Genomic DNA, 14,014 nt, shown 5'->3' with positions numbered 1-14,014 from the left:
TCATTCATTGAGCACTTTTATCAACACCATTGACGGTTTCCAAAAAAAACGCTCGGAAACCGTCAATGGTGTTGATAAAAGTGCTCAACTAGTGAGGAGTGGAATATCAATACAGATACAGGGAAAGAAGTTTTATTACATTGCAGTACAGGCCTGTTGCTGATGAGTTAGTGTGCGACGCACGAAACAGGCCTGCACTGCAATGTATTAAAACTTCTTTTCCTGTATCTGCGTGTGTGTGCGTATGTATGTATGTATGTATATATATATATATATATATATATATATATATATATATATATATATATACATACGTATACATACATGTGAATGACAGGGTGTTAATGTTGAAGCCCATCCAAAACCTTGTCGGAACAGGAAGCTTCCCAGCTCATAAATACAAATAAATAGAAGTCACACGAGCGAGAGACTGGATTAAATGCTGGTATAGCTATGTCATCATACGGTGTCATGGTTTCAGCAGCAGACCCGGTTGCAGAGGGTTGTTTTTTTAGGTTGCATTCCTGCAGTGTGTTTGACCCTTGACCTCGTTGTTGTATTCTCCGCCTCGCATTCCGAAGAGGGATTTCCTGCAGTAGTACAGCGAAGGTAGGCGCTAGACTGTCACTGCGCCCAGCAATAATAGAGAAGGCGGACTGCTAGCTATCTTTTCGCGTTAGGATTTTGTCAGATGCGAAAGAGAAATAGCGTATAATGAGCAAGTTGTAGGGAGGTGGTGCTCAGTGTTCGCAGCGTCGTCAGAAGAGGGATCTTGCTCTGGAAAGCTAGTTAGCCATCTTGCTAGCAGCGAGCGCGTCTCGTCCGGTCTTGTGAAGCAGCGCCGCAGTGAAGTCGCCTTGGAGCGGTGGGAGAGACGCAGCCCGGCGGAGAGAACCAGCTACTCCAAGTCACTGAAGGGGAGGAAATGAAGGACAAACAAAAGAGAAAGAAGGAGCGCACATGGGCTGAGGCAGCTCGCATGGTACAATAACTTTATGTTATTCGTTTAAAAATGACGGGGGTCAGATGGGAAGCGAAACAATGGCAACCACCCAAGGGCTTGTTCGGTCAGGGCTGCGCGGCGTACGGTGTTGTATTGCATGGCGCACGCCAGCCAGCGCTCTAACATTCTCCTCACGACTGCGGCGTAGCGGCTGCTAGCTAGCCCGCAAACATCGGGCTAGAGAACAGCCTACGTCCCAGTTAGCTAAGCTAGATGCCCCATTTAACACGGGCCTACCCGGGAGCCGTGTACACCATTCACGTTGCACTGCGTCTTTCCAGCGAGCAAGCTGGCTCCTTCATTGTTGACACGACGAGGCGCTGGGTTAGCGCTAAAGCTAGCCGCTAGCGTTAGCGAGCGTGCTAGCGTTAACATACTGCGCTGCTCCTCCGTCATGACCTCTTTGTTTGGTAGGCTGCAAGTAGGCTAGCCTCCACTAGCCGCAGCAGCGCAGCTCTGCTAAGGCACACGTCGTCCCAGAACCTGAAACACTTCGGCAGACTGAAAATGTGTTTGGTGCCTAAAGCCACTCGAACGAACCAGACCTTTGTAACGTAATTCTAAAAAATAATATTTATTGACCACAGTCAAGTCGGGTCCGAAGATCTCATTAGCAATCAACGGGCTAAACTACTGATTGTTATTCAAAATCATTTTTGGTTCTCCCACTATCAAACCGTAGATTGGGGTTTTTAATCCTGCCAGTATTCTCACTGCTACGTAGTCGTTCTCTGCGCGAGCTAGCGCTCAGTAGTGTTTGCTGGCTATCGTATGAGAATTGAATGTCACTAAACATCAGGACTGGGTAGAATGCTTGGAAGAGGATTCCGTGCCTGGATACTGAATAGACTGTCTTAATAGATATAATAAATATAGTCTGTAACGTATTTAGTTAGTGTTCAGATAGATAACTGACTCACATGACAATATGAATCACCTTCAGAAGGAGCATGTCGACAGTAGTGCTGCTCCATGAATATTATTTGCCAAGTTGTTGCTTATTCACTGGTGTTGCTGGGATCTCCATGCCAGTATCTCAGTGTGTTGACCATTTGCCAGCTACTGCTGTGCTCGACCAGCGTGTAATGCATGCAGGAGGAAATATGTGCATGGACACACTTTCATCAACTATGATGCAGTGAGTATATCTATTGCAGCAAATTAGGTGTTTTCTGTGCATTTTATCATTGCAGACTGCAGCCCAAGTTTATCTTTAAACCGACACGTTCCTTCCATTTGGTTATCTATTTTCACATGAGCTCAGGTTCGCCCAGCACCGAAACTCTGACATAGTCACACCTGTAATGCCAACACTGCTTAGGAGGGAAGCATTCTAAAAGTATTCACCTCAAACCGTATAAACTGTAATCTGAATACTGGTGTTTCAAAATGTAATGTGGGCTTAATACAAGGACTTCATTTCTGTATCCTAATGCCATTACTTGTACTCCGTCACAACCCAGCCTTGCTCAACATGGGCTAGCTCAGTAATTCCAACATTAATGCTGCACTTGAACGTATTTGTTATACTGAAAGCATCTAAAACTCATAAACTTACTCTGTCTTTAAAATGCACTTGTACACTAGCGCACTATATAATGAAATAAGGGACAATCACAAAATTTATTTTTTTTAACTATACTATACAGCTAATAAGATCAAATCAGACTGCTGAATGAAGGAATCCGGCCTTTAGTAATGATAAACTAATGGCTGCAGGCAGTAGTTGGCCATACTTTCTATACTGTTGTTATTCTCAGTGAGAGAAGTGATGGTGCTTTGTCAGTCTATTCTGGTTACCTGGATACCTTTCTGGTCCTTTCCATCCTCCACAGAAGGCACTCATCAGAGATTAAATTCATTTGTGCATCAGTAACCAAAATTCGGTGTGTTGCATTGTTTGTACTTTTTAAGTTTTGCACCGGGTCGCAGAGAGTGGGACTTTAACAGTCGTGTAAATGCCCCTTCCTGCTCTGTTTTTGCTGAGAAACACACACTTTAATTAAGATGGCCTCCATTTGATAGTCTATATTTTATTATTCATGACATGTAAGCATATTGGATGTGAATGCAGCATTGCACAGCTCCACCACTTCAGTGTTTTTAAATATACACGTGGAAATGACTGAAATACTCCAGGCTGCTGTTTAGGGCGTGGCTGTAACAGACACCCCCTTTTTATATTGGCATTTGTCAGCAAGAATCTGCATATTGCAATTCCGAAGCACTATAGCACCGCTAAGACAGATGGGGACACACAATCTGTCCTACCTATAGCTTGTGGGTCAGTTTATACTGACAAGGTCTCAACCACATCTCGTGAGGCCGGCTAGTAATTGTTGTTTGTCGTCTTTCAGTGGTATTTGTTTGGAATTTGGACATTGTCATATAATGGCTATGTTAATGATAATGAGAATCTATTGCCAAAAAAAAAACCTTTATTGTCAGAGTATTATGATAACCAGTTTTGGTTTAATTTTATACTTAACATTACTAAGCAGTGTGATGTGATGAGCCTTGTTGATAATATGTGAAACTCCCTAGGATTTTCATAACTTATATATCGTGCAGCACTAATATTTCGCATATGGGCGAGAAACTGTAAGAGTTTAATGACGAACAAGTTCACTCACACCATCACTGCATAGTTTTCATGCTGTGTGTGTATATATATATATAATGTGTGTGTGTGTGTGTGTGTGTGTGTGTGTGTGTGTGTGTGTGTGTGTATATTCAATTCAATTCAATTTTATTGTCATTAAAAACAATGTGCAGGCACATGTTAAAAATGAAATGAAGGATATATATACGTATATACGTGTGTGTGTGTGTATATATATATATATATATATGCTTTTTAATACTATTTTTCAGGGTTCCCTTTGGATCACAGTACCACAGTTATTAAGAAAAGAAAGGGAAGCTTGTGGTATTGGCCTACCTACCTACCTACTCACCTACTTGACTGCACACACAATCTAAGCACATTATTGTCCATAAGCCCCACTGCCACCCAGCAGAAACCTCCTGTCACCCCTTTGCCACTCCACATATAAAATGTGATAGAGCTGCCAACAGGGGAGTGTGGCTGCTGGGAAGATGACAAACAACCACAGTTTGTTGAAATAGTATATAAATAAGTATTTAGTAATTTAAAACATCTATGAATTAACTCGTCGTAGTGTTTTCCTCTACAGGGAAATACAAAGAAAGAACACCAGTCAATAAGGCCTGCCCAGTTTGCTGTTGTTACAATGATGCCTGTCCTCTTTTTTTTCTTTTTTTGTTCTTTTTCCCCTTTTGATGAAAAATACTACAACTAGTTAACTCTTAGATGTTTAAAATGTACTGATAGTTAGACATATAAAGTCAGCTGTGTTTAAGCCATAAATGTTCATCGGCTTTCCAGTCGTCGGATTCCCCTAGTGGCAGATCTAGCAAGTTTTATGTGGGGTGGCTAAAGCCTCCTACAGACTGTGCGATCTGGCCATCTAAGATGAAAGATGACTCAACGTGGCGATGTCTTTGGTTGTGGCTCCAAACCGGTGGTCCTATGTTGCACTGTGAGACAGGTTCAAAGACAGTCGTTATTCCGGTCTTACGACCGAAGACAACCTGGGACAGAAGTCTGGCAGTGTCAGAAATGTAGGATGACTGTCTCACAATGTGACTGCTGCTACCACCTATGTCTACTAACAGCCAATAGAAATGCAGCACGAAATGATGCACTGATCAACGCCACGCACAATCTTTGCTGGTGCTAAACACAAACAAATACTGTTAGCATCTGTGACCCAAATGCCATGGACTCAACAAAACGAGCTAAAATGAACAAAACGGGCAACAAAACGAGCTGTGGCGACTATTGAAAGGACTCGATTCCTGCTTGGCGTCATGTTGCTCTGCCAGCAGTGTAGGTTGATGCAGCACACATGCTGATGATGTTTTTATGGACTTGCGTCGTAGCCTGCAATTCAGTAGGCGTGATCATCGTATAGTCTACATACAATAAACTTACAGGACTGCTAAAATCTCACAGTCTGTAGGAGGCTTAAGGGGTGTCAGGTGGACTCTGCAGGGTGGCATTGGGAGGGATGGTGGTGAAGTGGCTTTTCCCCACCTTAAAATGCATTTAGCTGCGAAGTATTGATATACCACAGCTAGCTAGCCATAAAGTGCATACTGCAGGTTAAATTTTACATGAAATTTACCATGAAAATTATGTTTTACAAGACAGAAGGGCAACAATTCAGAGGAAAATGTGGCCATTTGGAGCAAAAGTCGTAAAAACACTTGTTTCCCCAGCATCGCGTCACGTCACATGATGGAGGGGCGTTGTCTCCTCAGCACTGCCTCAGCTCAGCCTCAGCTCAGCATGCAGTAGTAGCAGTCTGCGTGGTCGTGATATAGTGACTTTTTCTTTTTATTCAGTAGTGTCATATTGCATTTTACCGTTTATCCTCATTGTGCAAGTTGCACAAACTCTAGCCTGTCAGGACACCGAGTCCACAGTTTTCCTAACAGGAAAAGGAAAAGTACTAGCTTTCGTTCCTGGGTGCAGTTTTTGCAGGTGAAGAGATGTGATTTCACTGCTGCATCGGTAACGAAACACGCGGTTGTGTGTTGCGTTCATTTTAGACCAGAGGATTATCTTCCCGGCGATATGATGGAGTTCAGGATGGCGTGTCGAAGCCAGGACTGGGTGGGTCATGCCTTCGCCATCTTAAGAAAAAAAAACTATTGCAGAGACTGTGAGCTGGTGCGGTTCCGTTAGTGAGCACAGCGGCTTCATCAGGTCGGCTGTCTGGGGCAGCTGGGAGAGACTGAGCTGGTGCGGTTCCGTTAGTGAGCACAGCGGCTTCATCAGGTCGGCTGTCTGGGGCAGCTGGGAGAGACTGAGCTGGTGCGGTTCCGTTAGTGAGCACAGCGGCTTCATCAGGTCGGCTGTCTGGGGCAGCTGGGAGAGACTGTGAGCTGGTGCGGTTCCGTTAGTGAGCACCAGAGTGAGTACTCATAAAGTACACATTCACAGTTTTCTGTGTGTATTTTGATGCAGAGCCAGATGCAAAGTAACACATTCTCTCATCGTCAGTATTCTCTACAAATAAAATATCTAAGGGAGGATTGAGACAGCGTTACTTGGAAGTATGCACTCTGAGTGTTTTCTATTTATTTATTTTTTTTGCATCTTACCCCCTTTTTCTCCCCAATTGTACCCGTCCAATTATCCCACTCTCCCAAGCCGTCCCAGTCTCTGCTCCACCCCCTCTGCTGATCCGGGGAGGGCTGCAGACTACCAAATGCCTCCTCCCATTCATGTGGAGTCACCAGCCGCTTCTTTTCACCTGACAGTGAGGAGTTTCACCAGGGGCACGTAGCATGTGGGAGGATCACGCTATTTCCCCCAGTCCCCCCCCCCCCCAACAGGCACCCTGACCAACCAGAGGAGGCGCTAGTGCAGCGACCAGGACACATACCCACATCCGGCTTCCCACCCGCAGACACGGCCAGTTGTGTCTGTAGGGACGCCCGACCAAGCCGGAGGTAACGGGGATTCGAACTGGTGATCCCCTTGTTGCTAGGCAACGGAATAGACCACTACACTATCTGGACGCCCCTATATTTTTCTTTTGATCATATACATTTTATATCTTCATATTTTGAAAAGTTCAAATATTGTGTTTTGAGCTTTGGTATTAACACTTAGTTTACATTTGTGTTACAGATGGGCCTTATTGTCTTACTGCAGTATGAATACAATAATACACTGATAGTTTATTTACTCAGGATATGTTTGTTACTGCAATATGAATACAATAATACACTGATAGTTTATTTACATAGCACACATTCGTTACTGCAGTATGAATACAATAATACACTGGTAGTTTATTTACATAGGACATGTTTTTTACTGCAGTATGAATACAATAATACACTGGTAGTTTATTTACTCAGGTTATGTTTGTTACTGCAGTATGAATACAATAATACAGATAGTTTATTTACATAGCACACATTCGTTACTGCAGTATGAATACAATAATACACTGATAGTTTATTTACATAGGACATGTTTGTTACTGCAGTATGAATACAATAATACAGTGGTAGTTTATTTACATAGCACACATTCGTTACTGCAGTATGAATACAATAATACACTGATAGTTTATTTACAAAGGACATGTTTGTTACTGCAGTATGAATATAACAATACACTGATAGTTTCTTTACATAGCACACATTTGTTACTGCAGTATGAATACAATAATACACTGAAAGCTTCTTTACATAGGACGTTTGTTACTGCAGTATGAAGATAATAATACACTGATAGTTTATTTACATAGGACATGTTTGTTACTGCAGTATGAACACAATAATACACTGATAGTTTATTTACATAGGACATGTTTGTTTTTATCCTGAGGCTGCTGCTGCATGCAGGCCTAACCATTACTGCAGATGTGTTTGATACATGTATGTAACCATTACTGCAGATGTGTTTGATACATATATCTAACCATTACTGCAGATGTGTTTGATACATGTATCTAACCATTACTGCAGATGTGTTTGATACATGTATCTAACCATTACTGCAGATGTATTTGATACATGTATGTAACCATTACTGCAGATGTATTTGATACATGTATCTAACCACTAGTACAGATGTGTTTGATACATGTATCTGATGTAAACTTGATAAAAAGTCTCATACAGGAAGACATGTTGTGATTAAGTAAGCACAGTAAGAAGTAGTGTAGAATATTATATAGTGTGAGATACGACTGACACGAGCTGATACTTGCACATTCATTTGTGTTATGGGTAAGTATCAGTACTCCTGCTGGTATTAAAAGACCGCTAATTTTGTTATAGCCTGATACTTGATAGAAAACTTCACAGTGTTGTGATGTGAACCCAGCGGTACATAGTGTCTTGATGCATGCTGAATAATACAGGTGATGAAATCCCAGAAATTTGAATCGGTTCATCTGGAGACAGTGTAGTGAGAGAAATGTGTCATCATCATCATCTGTGACCTCTTTAGTGTCAGCTGACTGCAGGCATCCCCACCCTTGTAAACACTACAGTGACTGCAGGCATGCCCACCCTTACAAACACTACAGTGACTGCAGGTATCCCCACCCTTATAAACACTACAGTGACTGCAGTATCCCCACCCTTATAAACAATACAGTGACTGCAGGTATCCCCACCCTTAGAAAGAATACAGTGACTGCAGGTATCCCCAACCTTATAGAAACTACAGTGACTGCAGGTGTCCCCACCCTTATAAACACTACAGAGACTACAGGCATCCCCACCCTTATAGAAACTACAGTGACTGCAGGTGTCCCCACCCTTATAGAAACTACAGTGACTGCAGGTGTCCCCACCCTTATAGAAACTACAGTGACTGCAGGTATCCCCACCCTTAGAAACAATACAGTGACTGCAGGCATCCCCACCCTTAGAAACAATACAGTGACTGCAGGCATCCCCACTCTTATAAACACTACAGTGACTACAGGCATCCCCACCCTTATAAACACTACAGTGACTGCAGGTATCCCCACCCTTATAGAAACTACAGTGACTGCAGGTGTCCCCACCCTTATAGAAACTACAGTGACTGCAGGTGTCCCCACCCTTATAAACAATACAGTGACTGCGGGTATCCCCACCCTTATAAACACTACAGAGACTACAGGCATCCCCACCCTTATAGAAACTGCAGTGACTGCAGGTGTCCCCACCCTTATAGAAACTACAGTGACTGCAGGTGTCCCCACCCTTATAAACAATACAGTGACTGCGGGTATCCCCACCCTTATAAACACTACAGAGACTACAGGCATGCCCACCCTTATAAACACTACAGTGACTGCAGGTATCCCCACCCTTATAAACACTAGAGTGACTGCAGTATCCCCACCCTTATAAACACTACAGTGACTGCAGGTATCCCCACCCTTATAAACACTAGAGTGACTGCAGGCATCCCCACCCTTAGAAACACTAGAGTGACTGCAGATATCCCCACCCTTAGAAACACTACAGTGACTGCAGGTATCCCCACCCTTATAGACACCACAGTGACTGCAGGTGTCCCCACCCTTATAAACAATACAGTGACTGCAGGTATCCCCACCCTTATAGAAACTACAGTGACTGCAGGTGTCCACACCCTTATAAACAATACAGTGACTGCAGGTATCCCCACTCTTATAAACACTACAGTGACTACAGGCATCCCCACCCTTATAAACACTACAGTGACTACAGGCATCCCCACCCTTATAAACACTACAGTGACTGCAGGTATCCCCACCCTTAGAAACACTACAGTGACTGCAGGTATCCCCAACCCTTATAAACAATACAGTGACTGCAGGTATCCCCACCCTTATAGAAACTACAGTGACTGCAGGTGTCCCCACCCTTATAAACAATACAGTGACTGCAGGTATCCCCACCCTTATAAACACTACAGTGACTGCAGGTATCCCTACCCTTATAGACACTTCTGCAGGTATCCCCACCCTTATAAACAATACAGTGACTGCAGGTATCCCCACCCTTATAAACACTACAGTGACTACAGGCATCCTCAACTTAGAAACACTACAGTGACTGCAGGGATCCCCACCCTTATAGACACCACAGTGACTGCAGGTGTCCCCACCCTTATAAACAATACAGTGACTGCAGGTATCCCCACTCTTACAAACACTACAGTGACTACAGGCATCCCCACCCTTATAAACACTACAGTGACTGCAGGTATCCTCACCCTTAGAAACACTACAGTGACTGCAGGTATCCCCACCCTTAGAAACAATACAGTGACTGCAGGTATCCCCACCCTTATAGACACCACAGTGACTGCAGGTGCCATTTATCCATGGTAAATCTTGCAGGCATCACTAAAAACATGCCATTGTCAGTAGCACACGCCAACGAACAGGAAACTGGTATGACCGCTGCAGTAGAAACCGGAAGTCAGTGGACTACAGGTATGCACAGAGCCGACTGACAGGGGAAGAGGTGGGTGTTCACCGTATACCTGCGTATACCCTCCACTACACCACGATTAGGATGTGCTCTCGGGAGTTGAATCGGTTCATCTATGCACAAAGTTTAGTGGCACAGTTGCATAACGACCGAATCCGGTGATCGGTTTCATGGCACGACACGGAAATTTGCATATGCACCCGATGGTCGGTTTGGGTGGTTATGCAACTGTATTGTTTATAAGGGTGGGGACACCTGCAGAAGTCCCTTCGATGAAACGTTTCTCTCACTGGACTTGGTGTCCACGTGAACTGATTGAGTTTTCTGGGAGTGTTAGATATTGTTTGCTGATACTCATAGGTATCAGGGTTGGGTACCTAATTCGATTCTTTTAAGGGTACTGACCGAAGTACGTCAGTACTAATGAGTACCTGGGTCTGTGTCATCGTATAAAGACATGGGTGGGTGCTGGGTGAAAATGTGCATTATATTTTTAGGAGCTGGGGAGATAGAGTGGCAAGCAACCGCATATAGGGGTGGCATCCCTGCCACCCAGTTATTCCACCCATACATTTTTTTTTCTCCTAAATTGTATTACCCTGCTCCCCACTCCTAGCCGTCCTGGTCGCTGCTCTCTGCTGATCAGGGGAGGACTGCAGACTACCACATGCCTCCTCCGATACATATGGAGTTGCCAGCTGCTTCTTTTCACCTGACAGTGAGGAGTTTCACCAGGGGGACGTAGCGAGTGGGAGGATCACGCTATTCCCCCCAGTTCTCCCTCCCCCCGAACAGGCGCCCCGACCGACCAGAGGAGGCGCTAGTGCAGCGACCAGGACACATACCCACATCCAGCTTCCCATCCACAAACACGGCCAATTGTGTCTGTAGAGATGCCCGACCAAGGCGGAGGTTACACGGAGATTCAAACCAACGATCCCCATGTTGGTAGGCAATGGAATAGACCACCACGCTACCCGGACTCCCCATGCACTTTTAAAAATTTGGTGGGTCATCCCAGGTCATCCTCTGTGGAGTTTGCATGTTCTCCCTGTGTCTGCGTGACACAGGGAAAACATTTCAGGTGAATTGGCCGTACTAAATTGTCTCTAGGAATGAAGGTGTGTGTGTGTGTGTGTGTGTGTGTGTGTGTGTGCGTGTGCGTGTGCGTGTGCGTGCGCGTGCGTGCACGTGCGTGTGTGGGCCCTGTGATGGCCTGGCGGCCTGTCCAGGACGCCTGCCGCCCAATGACTGCTGAAATAGGCTCCAGCATCCCCACGAATCTGAGAGCAGGATAAGCGGTTCAAATAATGGATGGATTTTTTTTAAACATTTTTTATTGAATGTGTAAAGTGGCAGCATATGTCTATTGAGGTATGAAAACAGGTACAAAGTCAATCAGGGTAGGGAGTCTTTTACATCCATGAGTGTTTTGTTTTATGTAAGTGAAGAAGGCTGATCTTTTACATAAGCTTACCATGGATCTTCTACATAAGCTTACCATGGATCTTCTTCATAAGTTTACCATGGATCTTCTACATAAGCTTATCATGGATCTTCTTCATAAGCTTACCATGGATCTTCTACATAAGCTTACCATGGATCTTCTACATGAGCTTACCGTGGATCTTCTTCATAAGCTTACCATGGATCTTCTTCATAAGCTTACCATGGATCTTCTACATAAGCTTACCATGGATCATCTACATAAGCTTACCATGGATCTTCTACATGAGCTTGCCATGGATCTTCTTCATAAGCTTACCATGGATGCCCAGAGGAAGTGAAGCTCCTGCTTGCAAGAAGAATACTTTGATAGACCAGAAGATGAAGCTGCTTTGTAATGGCACCGCTCACAGCCTGGTGACAGACTTTGATCCCGGAAATCCAGTTTTTTCTTTTTACATGGGATTAGGGCTGGGCATCACTGGAACCAGAATTGAAAGAACTGGTTCCAACATTGCAAGAACTGGACTGGTTTGCAACAGATTTGGCTTAATAATTCCCATAATGGATTGTCAGGTTCATGTTGTTGTTCTTGCTTTTTCGTTCGTCATGTAATGTGGCATGACTGTGTTGGGGATGTGCAGACGTCACATGGACAAGTCGTCATGTAATGTGGCATGACTGCGTTGGGGATGTGCAGACGTCACATGGACAGGTTGTCATGTATTGTGGCATGACTGCGTTGGGGATATGCAGACATCACATGGACAAGTTGTCATGTTATGTGGCATGACCGTGTTGGGGATGTGCAGACGTCACATGGACAGGTTGTCATGTAATGTGGCATGACCATGTTGGGGATGTGCAGATGTCACATGGACAAGTTGTCATGTAATGTGGCAGCACTGTGTTGGGGATGTGCAGACGTCACATGGACAAGTTGTCATGTTATGTGGCATGACTGTGTTGGGGATGTGCAGACGTCACATGGACAGGTTGTCATGTAATGTGGCATGACCGTGTTGGGGATGTGCAGACGTCACATGGACAAGTCGTCATGTAATGTGGCATGACCGCGTTGGGGATGTGCAGACGTCACATGGACAAGTTGACGGCTGCAGGAGGGCAGACTGCAGCCGTAGTGTGTGTGTGAGTTTAGTCCAACAGAGAGACAGTAAAGGCCAGCAGAATGAAGTGCTCTAACATCTGGCTGCATTTTAGCAAGACAGCATGCCAGGTGCATGAAATGTAAAGCAGTCATTACTTGTAAGGGGGTAAATTAATCTGCAAATACAGTTCATCGTTTCTGTTCATTCTGATGTGGAATCAGTAACAGAATTTCATTAAATCCAGTTTATATGTTAATTACAGACTTAGGACCAGATCTTCTAACATTTTGTCCCAGCATAAACTCTTTTGGGATTAAAAAGCAACTGACAAGACTTAGCATAAAGACACAAAGGGCGTTTGGTGCTAATGAAAGGAGGAAATGGGCGCAGGGTTGATGAACTTAGGACACAGTGTCAGCCTCATACTACGCGGCTGTACAACACTGACTTGGGCTAACCAGGGACTGTTTTTGTGCATAACTCAGTGCTTTTGTTCTTGCTATGGTGCTTGTGTGTTTGTAAACATGGTCTTGGTAGTGACATGTGAGTCATCCCACCACCTGTGGGTACTGCGGGTTGACCAGCAAGTCGGGCAGGTTCGGGTAAGCTTTTTTTTTTAAGCCACTTTATTTTGTCCTTGTATTCTTACAATAAATGTTTTGTTTGTTTTTTTTAAATGAATGGACCGAGACCTTTTCCAAATTCATGCCGAAGCTTTTATTTATCCCACAAGCCAGACTCCCTGTTCGTACGGGTATACTGGGAGAAGATGCTGGGTATACTGGGAGACGATGCTGAATATGGAGCTGCCAGGGAAGAGGAAAAGAGGAAGGCCAAAGAGGAGGTTTATGGATGTGGTGAGGGAGGACATGCAGGTGGTTGGTGTGACAGAGGAAGATGTAGAGGACAGGAAGAGATGGAAACGGATGATTTGCTGTGGCGACCCCTAACGGGAGCAGCTGAAAATAGTAGTAGTAGTAGATTATTAAAATGAATGTGTTCTCTGCATGTAGCCATCCTATTGTATAGGAGCAGTAGGCAGCTGCAGCACCCGTGGACCAACTCCAGTTCTTCTTTCCATTGCCTTGCTCAGGGGCACAGGCAGGAGTATTAACCTGCATGTCTTTTTGATGGTGGGAGGAAACTGGAGCACCCGGAGGAAATCCACGCAGACACAGGGAGAACATGCAAACCAGAATTCTAACTGAACTACGGTGCCGCAGCGCTCCCCCACGCTGACAACTGCTTCCGCCGCGGTGATAGTGGCCAAAACGGGGTTTAAGAAATACGCTGTTTATTTATTTGTATAAAGTCATGTTTTCTCATCTACAAATGCAAACATAAGTGATCGTTGGGCAGTCGCGATCGATGAAATGTAGTCTTTCCGCACAAACAGAAGCTGGCACAGTTGTTCATATCGCGCATGCGT

The 14,014-nt window shown here is 44.5% G+C and overlaps 1 protein-coding gene across 1 annotated transcript in view; it reads left to right on the top strand.

Annotated features, from left to right (window-relative positions):
* Positions 1 to 596: 596 nt before the first annotated feature.
* The window catches only part of asxl1 (ASXL transcriptional regulator 1), a 119,224-nt gene continuing 105,806 nt past the window's right edge, over positions 597 to 14,014 (top strand). The window contains exon 1 of the mRNA XM_056273489.1: positions 597 to 982. Within this exon, the coding sequence (XP_056129464.1) occupies positions 926 to 982 (57 nt within the window). The 5' untranslated portion in view covers positions 597 to 925. The remainder of the gene's footprint in view (positions 983 to 14,014) is intronic.

Source organism: Lampris incognitus, chromosome 2 (genome assembly GCF_029633865.1).
Source record: "Lampris incognitus isolate fLamInc1 chromosome 2, fLamInc1.hap2, whole genome shotgun sequence".
Lineage (NCBI taxonomy): Eukaryota > Metazoa > Chordata > Actinopteri > Lampriformes > Lampridae > Lampris > Lampris incognitus.
The sequence above is the reverse complement of the archived record's forward strand: the minus strand, read 5'-3'. Positions and strand labels throughout refer to the sequence as shown.